This window comes from Stigmatopora nigra, chromosome 8, assembly GCF_051989575.1.
Source record: "Stigmatopora nigra isolate UIUO_SnigA chromosome 8, RoL_Snig_1.1, whole genome shotgun sequence".
Taxonomy (NCBI): Eukaryota; Metazoa; Chordata; class Actinopteri; order Syngnathiformes; family Syngnathidae; genus Stigmatopora; species Stigmatopora nigra.
In genome coordinates this window covers 6,522,915-6,542,527 of record NC_135515.1, presented here as the reverse complement: position 1 = coordinate 6,542,527, position 19,613 = coordinate 6,522,915, and the positions used below count along the sequence as shown (strand labels likewise).

At 41.2% G+C, this 19,613-nt stretch overlaps 4 protein-coding genes across 4 annotated transcripts; 1 reads left to right on the top strand and 3 right to left on the bottom strand.

The window, feature by feature from the left end:
- The first annotated feature begins 1,050 nt into the window (after positions 1–1,050).
- Positions 1,051–5,216, top strand: LOC144200105 (extracellular calcium-sensing receptor-like). Its single transcript, XM_077722007.1, has 10 exons — positions 1,051–1,246; positions 1,317–1,399; positions 1,740–1,919; positions 2,095–2,283; positions 2,363–2,836; positions 3,230–3,347; positions 3,541–3,651; positions 3,723–3,916; positions 4,396–4,677; positions 4,794–5,216. Exons 1-10 carry the CDS (start codon positions 1,051–1,053, stop codon positions 5,214–5,216), a joined length of 2,250 nt encoding a protein of 749 aa, XP_077578133.1.
- A 508-nt stretch (positions 5,217–5,724) lies between these two features.
- LOC144200104 (extracellular calcium-sensing receptor-like) lies at positions 5,725–8,449 on the bottom strand. The gene is made up of 5 exons (XM_077722006.1): positions 8,171–8,449; positions 7,260–8,078; positions 6,924–7,145; positions 6,695–6,818; positions 5,725–6,623 (listed from the first exon to the last, which is right to left on the bottom strand). Exons 1-5 carry the CDS (start codon positions 8,447–8,449, stop codon positions 5,725–5,727), a joined length of 2,343 nt encoding a protein of 780 aa, XP_077578132.1.
- Positions 8,450–9,308: 859 nt separating this feature from the next.
- Positions 9,309–12,457, bottom strand: LOC144200824 (extracellular calcium-sensing receptor-like). The gene is made up of 6 exons (XM_077723152.1): positions 12,246–12,457; positions 11,914–12,181; positions 10,933–11,745; positions 10,601–10,831; positions 10,394–10,517; positions 9,309–10,312 (listed from the first exon to the last, which is right to left on the bottom strand). Exons 1-6 carry the CDS (start codon positions 12,449–12,451, stop codon positions 9,402–9,404), a joined length of 2,553 nt encoding a protein of 850 aa, XP_077579278.1. The 5' UTR covers positions 12,452–12,457; the 3' UTR covers positions 9,309–9,401.
- A 4,151-nt stretch (positions 12,458–16,608) lies between these two features.
- On the bottom strand, positions 16,609–19,557 carry LOC144200094 (extracellular calcium-sensing receptor-like). Its single transcript, XM_077721993.1, has 6 exons — positions 19,418–19,557; positions 19,009–19,297; positions 18,121–18,930; positions 17,779–18,006; positions 17,582–17,705; positions 16,609–17,513 (listed from the first exon to the last, which is right to left on the bottom strand). The coding sequence occupies exons 1-6, from the start codon at positions 19,432–19,434 to the stop codon at positions 16,609–16,611; spliced, it is 2,373 nt and encodes a 790-aa protein (XP_077578119.1). The 5' UTR covers positions 19,435–19,557.
- Between the last annotated feature and the right edge of the window lie 56 nt (positions 19,558–19,613).

Sequence of the window (19,613 nt, the reverse complement as noted above, 5' to 3'; positions counted from 1 at the left end):
GGTATGAACCTCATGTATTTACAGCCAATTTACATGTTTTTATGATTATTATGACTGCCAGTATATAAGACCTATGGAATGGTGATTCAATTTTAGGGTCAAAGGTGACAGGGCCAATAAAACTGCCAATACTAATTACAGTCCTTCTTGAGTTATGACACTGTACAGTTCCTATCCATAGTATGGTATGTTTTTAGGTTATTTAACTGTAATGGTTGAATAGATGCTAATTTGTTGCACTTTGAAAGCCAACATTGGGCACCGAGGCTGGCCGCTATTCAACAAGTGGTTCCCTGAGTGGGTTGTCTCTGCGGCCTTGTTGCTTTGCACGTGAAAAACACAGCTGCCTGCTTTTAATGAATGTTTTTCGCTTCGTGTTTGGGAGAAGGGAGATGGTATGGGCGTCATCTCGCCCTGGGCGGTTTGCAAGACTTAGAAATAGATGTGCAATGAGACAGAGCAGGAGGCGGCGGCCACTGAGGGAAAGTACTTCTCAGGTGTGGGTCATATATTATGAGTTGTTTCTATTTCATTGGTGTATTTTATACTTTTAAATTATGATATCTCGTGTTTTCTCACAGTTCAACCATGTCTTGGCTCTCCTGTTTCTCCATGCGCCGGTGGCCATCATCAGCCCCGCTGATGCTTTTGGTGGGGCTGGTAAGCAGGCAGCCCGGCCTTAGGGTTGGTCTACAGGCAGTTCATGCACAGACTTGCCATCGGTGGGGAACGCCGGCAAACCAGGGGCTTTACCAAGACGGAGATATCGTCATTGGCGGACTGTTTCATCTCCACTACACACCACCCGCCATAGTCCACGAATTTATTGATGAACCAGATAACAAAGAATGCACCGGGTATTACTGACTGTCACTGTTTCTATAATATTGTGTACATATTTATGTTAGGTTTTCAGTTCTTTCATTCTCATTCCCTATTGAAAACATAATTTGGAGATTTTATTGGTGGGCCAGGCTTTCCAGTCAACTCACTATAGTGTTGTGCTTTCACTCCAGTTTGGAGCAGCTCCCATTACAGTACATTTACGCCATGGTCTTTGCCGTGGAAGAGATCAACCGGAATCCTCGCCTGTTGCCGGGCGTGAGGCTGGGCTACCACATCCGCGACAGTTGTGCCATGCACCCATGGGCCACGCAGGCAGCCCTCTTGCTGGTGAGCGGGGACAGCAGCACCTGCAATCTCAAAGCAACACCAGTGAATGGATTTGAAGACAGTGGGAGGAAAGGTAACAATAGATGGCATAATCACCATGTGAAGTAGTGGTTAATACAAAAACATTTTTAATGTCCTACTAGGTGTTCCGTTCATCATTGGTGGGGCTTCATCCCAAACAGCCATGATACTCTCGAGAGTGCTTAGCCCACTCTCAGTGCCTTTGGTAAGTTCATTTAATAACCATGTTCACTTTTGATTGACATTCTCAGTTTGCAATGAGTTTAGGTTAATATGATTTTCTGGGCTAGTGTATTTTTTTTAATTTTTGATCATGTGTGTGCTGCATGAATTTTGGAAACTCTAAATTTACCACAATTAAATTAGTCATGTAGTCAAATGATAGATAAATGTAATGAAATGTTTAAAAATAATGAATGTCAAGAGTAACCTATTACATTCTTGATGCACAGGCTTTTCCCCAACAGCTCTCTAAGTGCACTCCAATTTTTTGAATGATATATCATTATACAGTCATGTCTTTTTTTAAATGTTTTTTTTATTAGATGAGCTATCAAGCAAGCTGTCCTTGTTTAAGTGACAGACGTCGCTTTCCCAACTTCTTCAGAACCGTTCCCAGCGACATCTACCAAGCTCGGGCTATTGCCAGGCTGGCTATTTACTTTAAGTGGACGTGGATCGGTGCTGTGGTGGCAAACAATGATTACGGTCTTGTGGCTGTTAAGGTGAAAACAACATCCTATCTTCAAAAAATCAGACTTGTATTCAAAAATGCTTAAAATCATGGCCCTTTTTTCAAGCCATTCATCAAATATGGTCCGTAACGTTATACAATTGAACTTGATTACACATGGGGGGGGGAAAAAATATCATTAACAATGTCATGTTATGGACGACTAGGTGTTCCAGGAAGAAACCCGGGGGTCCGGGATTTGTCTGGCTTTCGTGGAAACTCTAAATAGACAAATCATTAAAGATGATGCCAGGAAAGCAGCCCTCGCCATTAAAGCATCGAGTGCCAAAGTGATCCTGGTGTTTTCCTGGTACACAGATGTTAGAGAACTTTTTCTGCAACTGGCTGAATTGAATGTGAGAAAACTGAGGACTACTTCATTATGAAATCTTTTCCTATGCTTTATCTTGTGATCTTTACACCCAACGACATCAGGTGACCGACCGGCAGTTTCTAGCCAGCGAGGCCTGGAGCACGAGCCGAAACCTTCTCCAAAACCCCGTCACTTCCAAAGTGGCGAGCGGCGTTCTGGGCACAGCCCTTCGGAGCTCCTCCATCGTCGGATTCGAAGATTACATCCGGAGTTTGACCCCGTCTCGCCGCCCGGATGACTACATTTTAAGGGAATTCTGGGAGAAACAATTCGCCTGCAGGCCTGCTCTGTCCAATGTCACAAATATTACTGAGTGGAGGGCTGCCCTGCCCTTGTGCAGTGGGGAGGAGACCCTGAAGGGGGTGGATAATCTCTTCACAGACACCTCCCAGCTACGACAGGCCTATAATGCCTATTTGGCGGTTTACGCTGCAGCTCACGCCCTCCACGATAGGCTGACCTGCCCTCACATTAATGCCGTCTCCAGAGACGGCAGTTCAACCTGTTCAACACCCACAAACATTAAACCTGCTGAGGTAAAGATCATTTTCTGTGAGATTTATTTTACATTCACATTTTTAGTAGTGGTTAAAGTTAACAATGTGGGCTGCCTGATAATGGAGGAAAGCTTTAACTTAAGCAGAAAGTGACAGTTTGTAATGATAGTCATTTTTATTTTTATTTCTATGGATTTTACAGCTGCTAATTAGCCTATGTGAATATTTTAAATAAAGGACAATGCAATAGAGACAAATAATAGTTTTAAATAAGGACAAACACTGTAAAAAAATAATACAAAAATTGGAATGATGGAAAACAGCAAACATACAGAAATTAATACAATATAAAATCTACTTTTGAACCAGCTAAAAAATGTTCTTTACACATTTTTTTAAATTTCTTAATACTGTATGTCTCCCTTTTTTCAGCTCTTGCAGCACTTAAATAACGTTAACTTCACCACACCACAGAAGGAAAGACTTTATTTTGAAGGAGCGGACATCCCGGCTAATTATGACCTTGTCAACTGGCAGATGACCCCTGACGGTGTTTTAAAAATGGTTCTAATTGGCCGAGTACAAGGCTATGAAATCCTCATGAATGACTCGGCTGTACAGTGGAGTGTGGCATATACTCAGGTTCCTGAAAAAGAAAAAGAAAAACACTATTTCTAAAGCAATTATACAAACTTGCAGTCCATAATGAGTGTACAACTTGACTTTAAAGGTTCCCAAATCAGTGTGCAATGAGAACTGCCCACCTGGAACCAGAATGGCCACCAGGAAAGGAGAACCAATCTGTTGCTTTGATTGCATTCCATGCGCTGAAGGAGAAATCAGCAACTTAACCGGTCAGGGAAGACAAATGTTTACATTACAGTAACTGACTTATTTTGATATCCTTTCTCTTGATCTGTTTAAGATTCGCCCACTTGTGACCGCTGCCCATTGGAGTTCTGGTCCAACCCCGAACGCACGGTCTGTGTTCTCCGCCAGCTGGACTTTCTGGCCTTCAACGAGACCTTGGGCATCACCCTCAGTGCAGTGGCCGTGTCTGGAACCCTGGTGACCACTGCTGTCTTTGTGGTCTTTCTCTATTATAAACACACGCCTGTGGTAAGACACAATGACATGTTAAGTGATTTCCTTAAGGGAAATCATTTTGTGCTTGAAATTGTTAAATACAAAGCAGTCGTTTTCCAGTCTTACGTCATTTCCTTTAAACTTTTAAGAATGTAAAGTGGCCAACACTAAAACACAATAGCGCCATAGAATTGAATGATTTTAAAATATACTAATCTCTTTATAAATCAAACTTTAATTTGCTACACTGCCTTCACTCACAAGGATTTTTCTCAGTCTTCTATAAATTTCTGCATATCGCAATACAATTTTAATAATGACAAGTCTTGGTGAGTAAAAGTTTATTGTAAAAAAAATAAAAGAAAGAAAAATATAAATTTTAATCTGCCCAAATATTCAATGTTCAAATATCTTTGCACTAGTTAATGTCATACAAACAACATCATAAAAGTAAAAGAATCTCAAACTGATTACATCAACATTACATGCTGCTACTTTATCATCATTTTCAGGTCCGAGCCAATAATTCCGAACTGAGCTTCCTTCTACTCTTATCGCTCAAACTCTGCTTCCTCTGCTCGCTTCTGTTCATCGGCCGTCCGTCCGTGTGGTCCTGCCGCTTCCAGCAGGCCGCTTTCGGTATCAGTTTTGTGCTGTCCGTTTCCTGCCTGCAAGTCAAGACCATCGTGGTCCTGGCGGCCTTCCGCTCGGCCCGGCCTGGCGCCGAGACCTTGATGAAGTGGTTTGGTCCGGGACAGCAGAGAGCCAGCGTGTGTGTGTTCACTTGTGTACAGGTCAGGCTAAAAATAAACTAAATGCATTATTTTAAAAGTATTCTTAACTTTCCTCTTGGTCCGAAAATTCTGTTAACCAGAGAATTTGCCTTGAATTTTATATTTGTTTTTAATAGATCATCATCTGTATAATATGGCTCTCCCTGAGCCCCCCCATACCGAAACCAGACTTTGACACTCCAGGGTTAAGAGTCACGCTCAAGTGCGACATGGCATCAGTGGTGGGTTTCTCTTTGGTGTTGGGCTACATCGGCCTACTGGCCTGCACTTGTCTCCTGCTGGCCTTCCTCGCCAGGAATCTTCCCGACAACTTTAACGAGGCCAAGCTGATCACTTTTAGCATGCTCATTTTCTGTGCCGTGTGGGTGGCCTTTGTGCCCGCCTATGTCAGCTCACCCGGGAAATACATGGTCGCTGTAGAGATCTTTGCCATTCTTGCCTCCAGCTATGGTTTACTTTTCTGTATTTTTGCCCCAAAGTGTTTCATCATTCTTTTGAGGCCAGAAAAAAACACCAAGAAACATTTGATGGCCAGGTAGCAAATAAAAACGAGGTTATCGTTTATCTCTACATGTTATGTAACAATCTTTCTTCTTATTAGTACTGCATTATATGATGACATATGTATTTCACTACGTAGTTGTCTCATATTTTACTTTGTGCTCTTTTCATAGTTAAGTAAGACCAACGCATGATGTCATTTTTCTGTTTTTCCACAGCTTTAGTTGAATTTTAATACCTATTGTCTGAATTTGTAGTGGCTTTATTATTATAATGCCTTGCCACTGCATGCCAGCTTGTTAATGGTAAAGGGAAACTACTTCTTTGTACTCATACTCATCCCACTATTATATATTTAATAAAGTTTCATTTCCCATTACCAAAATACAGCCATTTTCCACCGTTTTTGGTCAGTCTGAATGCCCTTTCACTTAATTGCATCAATTCAGAAAACCAACTATGTGCAGTAGTTGTATAAACTTAGTACAGAGAAAAGCTTACATCATTTGATCGACTTTATTTCATCATTTTATCTTCAATCTTAATCTATATTTTGCCCATAACATGCCTTTTAGTATTTTTTTCAGGCCTTATTAGTATGATGTAACATTTCGGAGCAAAAATGCTGAACAGTAAACCAAATGCAGAAGACAAAATGGCAAATATCTCAACAGCAACTGTAAACTTTCCAGGAGAACTGACATACGCTGGAATAAAGGTAAGCCAAACAGCACAGAATATCAACATACTAAATGTTATAAACTTGGCCTCATTAAAGTTATCTGGCAGCTTTCTGGTTAGAAATGCTAAAACTAAACATATAATTGAAAGAAAGCCTATATAACCTAGCACAGCATAAAATGCAGCTTCAGAGCCAGTGTTGCATTCTAAAATGATCTTCTTTTTGCTAGATTGGAAAACCATATCTGGGAAGGGTGGGTTTAATTTCAGCCAAAGTATACATATTAATATTTGGACTAGAGTACAAGTGCAAACTATTATCCGCTGTTGCATCGGTCCAAACTTTTGTGCAACTTTGCTGCCGGGTAATGAAACTTTGAAAGCTGCAACGACCACAATTGTCTTGCTCAAGATGCAGGAAATGCAGAGGGCAAATGTTACTCCGAAGGCCGTGTGACGCAGCATGCACGCCCATGCCGTGGGTCTCCCGATGAAGGTGAGGGGGCAGAGAAAACACAAAAAGAGAGAAAATAATAAGAAAATGCTCAGCTCCGAGTTGGTAGCTTTAATCACTGCAGTTTGTCTGTAGTAGACGAAAATAAACATAGTGGCCAGAGACAGGGATGCACCCAATAGTGACACAGCAGTTAGAGCAATGCCCATCGGCTCATCGTAGGCCAGAAATTCAATGCTTTTTGGAACACACCTATCCCTCTTCCGGTTGGACCAGAACTCTTGTGCACATGGTGTGCATTCTGCTGCACCTATTGAGTGACAATTTAGGCTTAAAAAGTGTATTTCTTTTCTTCTTAGCAGTAGATGCTGACATGTTTACCTGTTTGGTTGGCAATAGTACCATCAGCGCATGGGATACAATCAAAACAGCAGAGAGGTTGCCCCTTTATTTGAGCTTTCCTGGTCCCCACTGGGCACTCTTCGGAGCATATTGATATTGGAACCTGTTGCATTAAGAATATGTCAGCTTTTTTTCAATGGGAGGTTTTGTGCTACCAGTTAGACTCATATTTCTTGTCAATTTCAATAATAATAAAAAGTGACATCACCATTTTGTCCGTCCGCCACACGATTTCATCCTCCCGGATGCTGAGCTCATAGTCGCTCTTCTGGGTGGAGATGAAGTGACCCACTGTTACGTGTTTCACCTTGTTGTCTGTCAGTTGCCAGTTGATTAGATCATAAGATGCTGGTGGGTCTCCATTTTCATCAAAGTAGACACTATCCCCGAACTGATTCCTAAACTTTACTCTTTGGAGGTGATAGGTCACCTTGTTGGTAAAAAGCCACAAGAACATAATCACAATGGAATAGAATTTCTTCATCCATTCATACATGGTTCATATATACATATATATACATTGCATCATGTGTTAAAGTCTCACCTGCTTGGCCTGGATGTCTGCCACATTCAAACATGGTCTTGCTGGTTCCCTACTAACAGTTTTACAGAAAAGCAGGCGATGCAGGGCATGTGCGATGGCATAAACAGCCTTGTACACATTATACGTGACTCTGAGCTGAGTGACATTGAAGAAATCGTCCCGGGATTTCATTAATGTCTCATTGCCAGTGCATATTTCATGCAAGTTGTCAGCTTGCTCCCCTGGTAAAGCAGCTTTGCATCCCACCATTGCCTTCCAGAATTCCCCCACAAATGCTGCGTTTGAATCTGTGTAAGGGTTGATTGCTGTTAGAAAGGGCTTCAACTTTGGAATTGCCATTTTATGTACCACAAAACCCAGGGCTCCCCCAAAAGCTCGGTACATTTCTGGGGTAGCGGCAATAGCATCTGTTATCCAAGCCTCACTGGCAATCCACTGGATTCCTGTAATGTTCTGTCTAACCACCTCTTTCATTAAAGGATAAAAGTCATACTCCGGTAGGAAAGCTAGAACTACTTTACTGCTAGATTGTTTGATTAGTTCCACAACAGTCTGGATTTTTTCTATTGAGTATGTGCGCATAATTGTTCCGACGAATGCTATGCAAACGCCAAATTTTTCCACCTCTTCTTTGAAGGCGAGGACGCCATGACGTCCATAGTCATCATCTGACTGTATGGCTCCAATCCAACGCCAACCGAATCGTTTGACTAGGGCAGCCAAAGCTTTTGCCTGAAAGTAATCGCTGGGTATTGTTCGAAAAAATGTAGGATACTTTGACCTGTCACTTAAACAGGCACATGTTGAGAAGTAACTCACCTACAAAACAAAAACAAAACAAAGACATTGAAAAGAAAAGTCCTTATTGGATTAGGGTTAGATATAGGTAGTAAATTTAAGCATTTTCTCACAATGGGTACTTGGAATGGTCCAAGTGCTCCTGTTACAGCAACAGACTGAGAAGATCCAGCCTCAGCTATGATGGCAGATATTGCCGGAACACATGATGAGTTAGGTTCTGCCTCCTCTAATCCACCTGCTAGTGTTAGAGCTGCACGTAAAGCGTTAGTGGGCGATGCACATGAGTCGAGGATCCTGTAGCCCAGTGATATGTTCGGTAGTAGGCTTGTATTTTTGTTGATCTCTTCAATTGCAAAGGCCATCACTTGAGTCCATCGAAAAGCTCGCATGTCAAACCTAAAATGAATAGTGAGATCAATGGATTAACAGAAGATGGACAATTGAGATTGTAAACTTACCCTACACATTCAACTCCAGGTGGGCTCTGCTGAAATGTTGAAGTACTGCCTACCTCTTTGTTAAATACTGGGAAAATGCCCCCAATCATGATATCTCCTCGCTTTAAAAGACTAGGCATGTTAAATCTACCAAGGAGTTCACAGCCACTCACTATGTCAAATTGTAAAATACAGGACAAAAAAGAGGACATGAGGATGCCTCTGGCCTGCATGTTTGCTCTCTCTTATTTTGGAGAGAGGAGGCGGCTATTATATGATGTTCACTTCTCTCAATAAACAGAGGATATAATTCCCATGGGTAGGAAGCGGCCATCAGGTGTTACAGATCAGTGTTTGCGCATTGAGTGTATAGAAGTGGAATAGGGTCAAAAGATATCCAGTTTGTTGATTTTCTTTTTTTAATTGGTCTTGAAAATAATGATAAGTATATAGGACAATACACCAAGTACAATTAATTAACCAATAGACATGTGGGAAAATATCATTTCAAATATGAAATAAGTTTTGTTAAATACAAAAAGAATTGCGGCAAACTAATATGTTACACAATGAAACAAAACATGAATTGGAGCCACTGTCTGAAACATCATGCAATGAATTTTACTACATATTATATTACTATATATGTTATATTGTACAGATAAGTTATACGATAGAAAAGACTATCTGTGAGTCTGACCATAAAAATCCAAAAAGTTGACTTTATGTCTTATTTACAAAGTATTAGCTAATATAGGGCACCTGACCTTGAAATTCAAGAGATTTTATATTTCGTCTATAGACACAGACCCATTGTCATCAATTTATTCAATACATAGATATAATACAGTATATTGTGCAATCAACATAAATTGTGACAGAGTTCATGATATCTGTGAAACTTCTAAATGGTTCTTGATGGTATTTTTCCCATTAAATGTTTTCTGGAGTTTTTTTCTGGCCTGAAGATGATAATATAGCACTTTGGTACAAATATACAAACCAGCAACCCATAACTTGAAGCCAAAATGGCAAATATCTCCACGGCAACGGTGAACTTTCCCGGAGAACTGACATAGGCTGGAATAAAGGCGATCCACACCGCACAGAATATCAGCATGCTGAATGTGATTAGCTTGGCTTCATTAAAACTGTCTGGCAGCTTCCTGGCCAAAAAAGCAAGAATAAAACATAACACGGCAAGAAGTCCTATATAGCCCAACACACCCCAGAACCCAATAGCAGAACCCAATGCACATTCTAAGATGATCTTCTCCTTGTAGTATTTCAGATTGATTGCCGGGAATGGAGGACTTGTACAGAGCCAAATAATACAGAAGAGAACCTGAACTAAAGTGAGAGCCAGCACACAGAGTCTCTGCTGGGCATGCCCAAACATTTTGAATTTGTTCCCAGGAATTGTGGCTTGGAAAGCCATTAACACAACTACCGTTTTTCCCAGTACACATGAGATACAAATGACAAAGGTGATGCCAAAAGCAGTGTGGCGCAGCATGCAGGACCACTCAGTGGGCTGGCCAATGAAGGTTAAAGAGCATAAGAAGCAGAGTTTTAAGGAGACGAGCAGCAGGAAGCTCAGCTCCGAGTTGTTGGCTTTGACGATAGGAGTCTCTTTGTGGGTCAGAAATATGATTAAGACGAGAGAAGCTAAAAACACGCCAACGCAGCTCAATGCAGTTAATAACGCGCCCATGATTTCTTTGTGAGAAAGGTACTCGGTGGGTTTTGGAAGGCAGCGGTCTTTCTTGGCATTAGGCCAAAAATCTGGTGGACATGGTAAACAGTCAGGAGAATCTAGAAACACATGGAAACGTGTCATTGAATCATTGACACATGTTAAAGTGAGCCAAACGGATTGCAATTTGATTCAGTCACCTGTCTGATTGCTTATTGTTCCCTCAGGGCACTCAAAGCAGTCAAAGCAGCACACTGGTTTGTTCTTGTTCATGGCCTTCCGAGACCCTGGAGGGCACGGTTCCTTGCACACAGATCGTGGCACCTGGCAATGCAAAACAAAAAGAGAATTGCAAGAAATATCCATTTGTCACTTGTTCAAAAAGACTGCAAGGCTAATTTCTTTACCTTTGTGTTTTCCCCACCCCAGACAATACTGGCATCTTCACTTAACCTGAGCTTATTACCATCTGGAAAAGAAGTGTCATATTGGCCTATGTTTACGATCTCTACAGAGCCGTCGTCTCCCATGTGCCAGTTGATTAAGTTGTACTGGGCCACAGAATCACCATTATCATCGAAGAATACTTTGGCTCCGTTGTGCATTGTAAAATTCACATGCTTTATGTGCTCCAACACCTAAAAAGGACATGTGAGCAAAATCAAGAGTCAATTAAAGCATGTTCAGTTGTCAGCTTGGATGCAAAAATGACACTACATACTGCATGCTTTATATTTACCATCTCAGGCTGGACCTCGGACTTGTCGACACAGGGCTTTCCTGTTGTGGGATTTCGATCGTTTTCACACTGTAACAATGCATGAAGTGCATGAGCAACCAAGTACACAGCTTTGTAAACGTTATTCTCGGCCCTAAACTTGGTCACATCTGTGTAGTCATTGGAAATGCTCCTCAGGTCCTCTGCACCAGTACACAGGATTGAATTGTTGGAGGGAGTGAAGCTACAGTCAAAAAACTTCTCCCAGAAAGCTTTAATTGTACCAGTCTGAGGCTCATCAGATGATTTCAAGTTCAGTAAGAATTCACCAAGCCCTGGAATAGACACCTCTGGAAGTGCAAATCCCATCGCCCCATGAAGTATACTCTTCCTCTCCACAGAAGCAAGGTCCTGTTGTGCGATCCATGCCTCGCTGCCGACCCAGTGCTTTCCACTTATGTTATAACTGGCCATTTTGGATAGAAAAGACTTGGTGTAGGAAAAGGACATGAACAGCAGCACTACTTTGGAGGACGATTCCCTTAGCATCTTGACAATGTTTTCATGGTTTTCCTGCATTGTTGGAGAGTTCCTTAGATAAGTTAGTCGATATTCAACACATATGCCTTCCTTCATTGCTTCCGCCATGAATTCAGCTGTGCCCTCGGTGGCATACAAGGTAGAAGAGTAAATGATCCCCACCCAGCGCCAGTCGAAGTACTTCATGAGCTGCACCAGAGCCAATACCTGAAAACGATCACTTGGCACTGTTCTGAAGAAAGTGGGGTACAGCTTCTTATTTGACAAACACGCACATGTTGAAAGATGGCTGACCTTTAAGTGAAACAAAGAAATGCACATTAAAAACATCCATCCATTTTCCACACAGCTTATCCTTGTCAAGGTCGAGAGTAAATCATAGGGAACAATTAATAAGCATTCAATAGAACACTGAAATGAAATTCTGCCATAATAAAAGAGTTTCAACTTTTTCCCCCCCACCTGTGGAATGGAAAGAGGGCTCAGAATGTTGTTAATATCCTCGCTTACTCCTGAGGAGGAGTGACCCAGGAGGGCCTGAATGCGACTGTTGCATGTGGACTCCTCCCGAGTTACAGCTTCCATCGCCGCTCTTATCAGATTCTCGCTACCGCAGCCGTTGTAGATCCGATAACCCAAAGTGACTCCTGTGAGGAGTTGCGCATTTCTGTTGATCTCATCCACCGTGAACATCAAAGTGCGGGAAAACTTGAGCTCTCTGTCATTCCACCTGAAAACCATTGGAAATGTAGAATCCTTGGAATTACAATACACAGTTTACCACATACACTCACTTTGTGCAGTAGAAATTTGGGAGCTCTTTGTAGCCATTATCATTTAGTTTACGGGTGCTTGCCATTGAAAAAACCCCTCCTATCAGAAGATCTCCTTCCTTAGAGAACTCCAAGAAGCCTGTCTGCCCAAAGGGTTTGCATGTTTGATTCTCTGACTTGGCGGCTGCCAGCAAGCTACTGACGAACGTCACAATGAACCAACCCATTGTTGACTACCCTCCCCTCTCCAAATGCCGCACTGACCCTGGAAGCTGACCTTTATAGAAAATGCAAAAGCCTATATTTGTGCTCTCCCAGTTCCCAAATGAATACCACATGTTTTTCCAGTGGTAGTTTCCCCTTTCAAATTCAGTCATAATCAATGAATTGCTTATTCTACAAATTAATAGTTTAATTTTCAATTATCACATGTTGTATGAAGCATTTGACACGGAAAAACATATTTTCTTTTGGTACAATAAAAGATGGGCCACATATAAATATTTTTTGTTGTTGTGGGGGAGTCCTTGAATCTTCAGAACATTCATTTTTTTCAAGAAATGTAACTTTTGTTTGGTCAATAATCTTTAACCACTGAAGAGAACAAGCAATTTTCGACAACTTTAAGTGGGATACTCATTTAAAAAAACAAAGGTGGCATGCATGGTTCTGATCATGCATAAAATTAGACATTTTGTACATAGTACATATATCTGGTTATGAGTAAATACATTTATAATTGTTCCTTTTTCTAATTGAACCAAACTGCATTTTATGTGCACCAAGTGGTCTCACTGTAAATCAGAAAATGGTACGTTTTTGCCCTCTACTGGCAATTTGCTCTTATTAACCTTGTCTTATTAGCGTGTGTAGTTCAGTTCTGCTGTTTCAGACAGTCACACACAAAACCATCAGGGTGGGAAGGAACAGTGTTTAAACTGGTATTGGATAGGCTAAAGGTTAAGAACTTGGGATATGTCAGATGAGAAGAAAAGTCTTCATTTGTAGGTTTTTAATGAGACACTAAAATTCATTCTTCATTCAGATTCTGTCATGCCAAAACATTGTGACAAATAAAAGCATCATTTTGTTGTGAGGCATTTTAAAAAGCGACTTTTTGATATACTAATGCTTATTTTACGGCACTATGATGGAAAAATTATTACACATCCAAATATAATAGCTCTTAAAATCGAAATTGAGCTGCACTGTGTTGCAGAATCTGTAGTCTTTGTCATATTACTTGATTTATCTTGACAATCAGCACATATTTTTTAGCTGACCTTGAGTTATGCACACAGACTTCCATTTGTATGAACAAAAGAAGGCTTAAAGGAGTCAGATGAGTCCAGATACAAAGCACCAAAGTGAAAAGTATGAAAAATGCATAGTCCAAGTGAGAGGTAAGTTCCATATACACAGGGCAAAATTGCAATGGTGAGCCTGGCAATATATCTTCAAACAAATGTTTCTCATGCTTGGGAGGTTGAAGAGGGAAGAAAGTCAAGGAGAGTATGAGCATAATGACAGGGAGAACTCTGCATTGCTGCCAATTGGGTCGTAACCACTTCATGACACTCTGTGCAGCCTTGCAGGAAACTAAGAGAAGTGAACTTTTGTCCAGAGAATACTTCAGGCCAGCAACCAAGGTTATCCAAGATGAAGATGGCGGGATGGTGACCATTGATGGGAGGCTGAAAGAAAAACATGTCAGCACGGAGATATTGTCAGCTCGAAGCGATGCCGTTTTTGTCCGGGCGATGTGAACCCATGCCAGCAAGATGGCTGCCATAAAAACTTTCTTGACCCATCTGCAGCTTTCCTGCTTGGTTGGCCTTGATCTGCCAGTGTCTGTGAGGTAGAAATCCACAGTTAAAACATTTTTAGTCACATTTTGCCTTTATTTTCTCTCCCATTATTACCTGCGATCGTGGGAGAAGTACCATTTGAAGAGTATGTGGCCAAGGTTTGTGCTGGGATCTGAATTTTGGAAAATAATACTTCATTCACTTTAATACAGAGGAAAATCTTCAACTTTGACATTTACCACTAGATTCCATTTTAATGAGTTGGTTACTTGACTATTTGGGGAGACCAAAACGTTTTTTTTTTTCTTTGAGATGGACAATATGAAACGGAACATTCCTAATGCAGTCAACATAGTCGAGGTGTAACTGACCACTTAATGTTAGAAAGACAATAATTTGCTCTTTTCCATAGGTAATCTTAGAGGCAAAACCTGCTCACAGCAGACCCCGATGTCAACCTGTCCTGACGCTGCCATGGACATCTCTCCGGCTTCAGGTTGGACCACAGGTTCCCACACGTCGACCAACACGTGAGTTGCTTTGTATAAATTCTGCTTGGATTGGAGTTCTGTGTTGCATTCCATATTTTGGAAGTTCGATTGAACGTGAGGAGTGATATGGGAGACATTAAATCTGCTGAGATGGGAGCCATTAAAAGTGGCGTCTCTCCTTGAGATGATACCATGCTGGACAGAATATTCTGGAGGAGATCTACAAAGGTAAAGAGGAACAAAATCCTTCATTTATTGACCTTTGACAACAACAAATGCCCTCGTCTTAGTTATTTTCCAAATAACATCAGCAGTAAAATGATTGGGATTTAAATTGAAATCTAGAGTACAGATTAGGCCTTCGTCATGTGAAATTGCTTAGATGCTGATGATTCTGTTCCTATTGCCATATCCTGGACATAAAAATCAAAGATAAAATGAAGCACCTGCAAAATACGTCACGTACTCACCTGTCATAGATTCGCATAGCTTTATGGAGAATATGAGGTATCATGTTTGGACCCTCATAGTGTAACCCGCCACAAAGCTGAGAACAGCAGCCGGGTGACCCCTTCCAAAAGTAAAATGCCAAAAAGACAAACACCAATGATGTCATCTCAAAGATTTGTCTAAGGTGAAATCAGCCTTCTTCCAATAGGAGGCTGACCTCTTATAGTTTCCCGTCTTCTCACCAAAAGTAGGAGGAAACATATGACAGCAATACACCAAGGGCCCCAATTTCCTATAAGCCAACACATCTTTTAATTTTTAAATCTTCATAAAGAGTTTGTCTGAAATGCACAAATAAGGGTTTCTACAAAGTGTGCCACAAAAGTTCAACAGTCACGGTGTGGTTCAATCAGAACAATTACCAAAATTAAGTTGGGCCAGTTTAGGATGTGAACAATATTATAAAGGTCACGCAATAAAATACTAAAAATGACCTTAAAAAAAGCAGGGATGCTTCAGGCATGGGAGGGAAGATAAAATGTGGTAGAGGTTTTTGTGGTTTATCCTAGAATTTGGTATTCTCATACAGTGCAGTGGAGAACTTTTAAGATTATGTATGTCAAAAGTGTAATAATACTTGAAGTTTATATTTTAAAATTGCAAATGACTCTTTTCCTGATTAGGAGAACTAGAAGTAAAAACAATAGTCCAAGGAGGACCCATGTCCGACCCATGCAAACACCCAATTGGCATAAACTTGACAGGCATGTGGTGATTAGTGTATTAATGAACAGATATCCCATTGTTGTGGTTGTCCAGGTTGTTGTGGGTGAATGGTGCAACATTGTTTCATCTCTTGCCTCTTACCATTTGTCTTCACACCATGGGTGGGCACCTAAGGGTATAAAGATTCCGCACGCACCAGATGAGGACTTCTCTAATTCATCTCCCTCTGGTACTCTTCTTTGTTGTTTTTCCAATGTGTTCAAGACCTAATATTGCATCACCATTTATTTGAACTTAAAACAATTCATCTGGGGTTTTTGGGGTAGATGTGCAAGCCTCAAACAGATATGTAAATCATTAATAACTCATCTCTTTAGAACAAAGCTAAATTAAAGCTTTACTAATTTTCATTATGTGGAAATTATTTACTGATATGAAAACCTATTCTGTAAATGGCTGGTATCTACTGTAATATAAACAAATACAAATTAAGATATTAAAAATTACATAATAATGGAAACACCTGATTGTGTTTTGTTTTACAGGATCCTTTTAGTAATACATTAATTTTAGATAATTAAAACAAATATTATTGGATGCATAATTGAGTTTTACATTGATTTTATTCCTTTTTACTATGAAGTGCTTGACTTATAAATGATTATTAGTATAATGATTATGCATAAATGACAGGGTGGTTATTTAAAAAATAATAGGCAATACAATAAATAGTACTACTTCCAAAGCATTGAATAAAAACACATACACAGTATAGTATGGTGATTTATTTTTATCCTGTTTATCAGGATCATTAGTATGGAGTTACATATGATATTAAAATTTGGAGATTGTGTTCTCGAGCTTTCTCTATACTTTTCTCTTGTGATTGGCAGGTGACTATTTAGGGATCTAATTATTTGATTTTCCCATTATGTGTTTCCGGGTGTTCTTCTCAGGCCTAAACAATATTATAAAGCATTTGGGCATGAAAATACAAAAAAGTAACCCATAACTAGAAGCCAGTATAGCAAATATCTCTACAGCCACAGTAAACTTACCAGGAGAGCTAATATACGCAGGGATGAAGGCGGCCCAAACGGCACAGAATATCACCATACTGAAGGTGATAAATTTAGCTTCATTGAAATTATCAGGCAGCTTTCGAGCTAAAAAAGCAATGACAAAGCACAAAATGGCCAGTATTCCAATGTAGCCCAGAACGGCCCAGAAACCTATACCGGATCCTAATTGACACTCTAAGATGATTCTGTCTTGGTATAATATCATATTCTTAAATGGAAAGGGAGGACTGATAGATAGCCAAAGTATACAGATGACTACTTGGATTAGAGTGAATACCAGCACACACATTCTCAGCTGCATGGGTCCAAACCACTTCATGAGAGTACTGCCTGGGAGAGAAGCTTTAAAGGCCATTAAGACCAGTATGGTTTTCCCAAGAATGCAGGAGATGCACAACACAAAGGTGATCCCAAATGCCGAATGACGTAGCACGCAAGACCACTCGGTGGGCCGACCGATGAAGGTCAGCGAGCATAGGAAGCAAAAGGTTAAGGAGAAGAGCAGAAGGAAGCTCAGCTCTGAGTTGTTGGCTCGTACCAGCGGCGTTTCTTTGTGGCAGTAAAAGACTATCGTTGTCATTGTGGTCAGGAACACACCAAGCAATGAAAACAAGGCCAGAAGAGATCCCAGGATTTCTTTATATGTCAGGAACTCGATTTCTTTTGGGATGCAGGTGTCTCTACGCTCGTTGGACCAGAATTCTGGCGGGCATTTCATGCAGTTTATAGAATCTGTAAGCATTGTTGTTTGTTTTTAGGAATATTCAACGGTATGCTTCGGCCAGTTGCGGTTGGATTACCTGTGGAATTACTGATCTCTCCTGCAGGACATGGGATGCAGTCATAGCAACACACTGGACGTCCTTTCTGGAGTACCTTGCGGCTTCCGGTAAGACAACTCTCACTGCACACCGACACAGGCATCTGTCACACAAAAACAAGTTACAATTCTCCATAAAGCCCACACAAGTAGAGTTTTAGTAACAACTAACATCACCTCAGACTGCCCGTTCCCCCACACCATTAGAATGTTATTCATGATGAACTGATTGCCGTCAGGCTGGGAAGCATCATAAACACCCACTGTCACTCCTTCCATGGTTCCCTTGTTTGTCATCTGCAAGTTGACAAGCTCGTATCTGGCTGGTGAGTCTCCGTTATTGTCGAAATATACTCTGTCCCCTTCTGGAGTTGTGAAGTTTACAGAGCTGAGATACTGTAGGACCTGGTGTTCGAGTTACAAGTTAAAATACAAAATGCACCGTCAAAAGCATTGATTTACTATTTAACTGGTTGGATTTTAATCTGGTACTTATGACAAAAAAAAAACACTTCTCACCTGCCATGGCTCAATATGTGTCATATCTGCACAACTGCCATTTGGAAAAGGCCCTCTCCCTTCCTCACATTTGAGGAGGGCATCAAGCGCATGTGCCACTGAATAAACCGACTTGTACACATTGTTTGTGAACCTCAGCTCGGACACATCTGTAAATTGTGACTCGACGTCTTGCAAACTCTCATGCCCCCCGCAGAGCTTCTGCGACCCCGTCACCGGTTTGAGTGAGCAGTCAAAAACATTCTCCCAGAAGTCTCGCGTAAACTGGCTGTCAGGGAACAGTGAAGGGTGGAGCCCTCTCAGGTGATCTTCCAGCCCAGGGATCTGACCTCTGCTGACGGTGAAGCCCAGCGAGCCTAGAAGGATACTGTGGCCATCACTGTCTGTTAAAGAGTGATCAGTAATCCAGGCATCACTGCCAATCCACTGCAGTCCCGTTATGTTTAGTTTGTACAGCTCGTGGGCCAACAATTTAATTTCTCTGTGAGACATAAAGGCTAAAATGACCTTAGAAGAAGCACTTTGGATTTTTGATATTATCCTCTGCAGATCCTCGGGTGGACCAGAGGATGAGAAAACATCAGAATATTCAAAGCACACTCCGTATTCTTGTGCAGCCTGGGTGAACGCAGCCAGGCCATTGAGGCCGTATTCATTCTCCACAGCAATAGCTCCGATCCAAGTCCAGCCGAGGTGTTTGACCAGCTTTGCCAGTGCTCGGCTCTGGTAGTAGTCACTGGGAATTGTTCTGAAAAATGTCGGATACTCTTTTCTGTTGCTGAGACAGGCACAAGTGGCAAAATGACTGACCTATTGACAAAGAGAGACGTGATATTGTGATTAAGTTTCCCAAACGACTATTAAAGTCATGAAAAGAGATTTTCTTACCACTGGAACGCGGAAGCGTCCCACGACCGGTGCAAATGCGACGGTCGGTCTGGATCCGGAATGCCCAAGGATGGCTTGCACTGTCTCAATTTTTGTGCAGTTTTCAATGTTGGATTCTTTTTCGATGCCACTCACCAATGATAGCGCAGCTCTCAGAATGTCCATGGTTCCACAGGCATCATAAATCTTGTAGCCCAACTTCATGCCAGGGAGCATATCAGGGCTTTTGTTAATCTGATTGATGGCAAATATCATCGTCTGTGCAAATTTAAATTCCCTAAAGTTGAAGCTGGGATGACAACAAATGCAACTTCACTTGTGAGTCAGATTCAAGCAATTTGTGTAGTAACTGTAAAAAAGATGCTGAAATTTAACATTGTCCAGCCTAAGAGTGTTAAATATGACATACTTTTTGCACAGTCTCATCCCAGGAATTACTTCAAATGTATTAACAGCGTAGTCTTGCCCTGTGCGGAATGAGAAAATAGCTCCAATAACAATATCCCCGTCTTGCGCCAGCTCAGGCAGGTGCGGTGGCCCTTGCAACTTGCACACACATTCCCCGCCCTTCTCTGTGAGCAAAACCAAGATCAGAAGGCTCAACA

Excerpts from the sequence above, each read along its gene's own strand:
- LOC144200105 (XM_077722007.1), top strand. The coding sequence starts at position 1,051 with ATGGTCTTTGCCGTGGAAGAGATCAACCGGAATCCTCGCCTGTTGCCG. Across the intron at positions 1,247-1,316 it reads TGAAGACAGTGGGAGGAAAG|GTGTTCCGTTCATCATTGGT; the intron begins GTAACAATAGAT and ends ATGTCCTACTAG. Across the intron at positions 2,284-2,362 it reads TGCAACTGGCTGAATTGAAT|GTGACCGACCGGCAGTTTCT; the intron begins GTGAGAAAACTG and ends CAACGACATCAG.
- LOC144200104 (XM_077722006.1), bottom strand. The coding sequence starts at position 8,449 with ATGCGAGCTTTTCGATGGACTCAAGTGATGGCCTTTGCAATTGAAGAG. Across the intron at positions 7,146-7,259 it reads CAGACATCCAGGCCAAGCAG|GTGACCTATCACCTCCAAAG; the intron begins GTGAGACTTTAA and ends TTTACCAACAAG. Across the intron at positions 6,624-6,694 it reads TACTATTGCCAACCAAACAG|GTGCAGCAGAATGCACACCA; the intron begins GTAAACATGTCA and ends GTCACTCAATAG.
- LOC144200824 (XM_077723152.1), bottom strand. The coding sequence starts at position 12,451 with ATGGGTTGGTTCATTGTGACGTTCGTCAGTAGCTTGCTGGCAGCCGCC. Across the intron at positions 10,518-10,600 it reads GGGGTGGGGAAAACACAAAG|GTGCCACGATCTGTGTGCAA; the intron begins GTAAAGAAATTA and ends TTGCATTGCCAG. Across the intron at positions 10,313-10,393 it reads AACAATAAGCAATCAGACAG|ATTCTCCTGACTGTTTACCA; the intron begins GTGACTGAATCA and ends ATGTGTTTCTAG.
- LOC144200094 (XM_077721993.1), bottom strand. Across the intron at positions 17,706-17,778 it reads GGGGGAACGGGCAGTCTGAG|ATGCCTGTGTCGGTGTGCAG; the intron begins GTGATGTTAGTT and ends TTTGTGTGACAG. Across the intron at positions 17,514-17,581 it reads AGAGATCAGTAATTCCACAG|ATTCTATAAACTGCATGAAA; the intron begins GTAATCCAACCG and ends CAATGCTTACAG.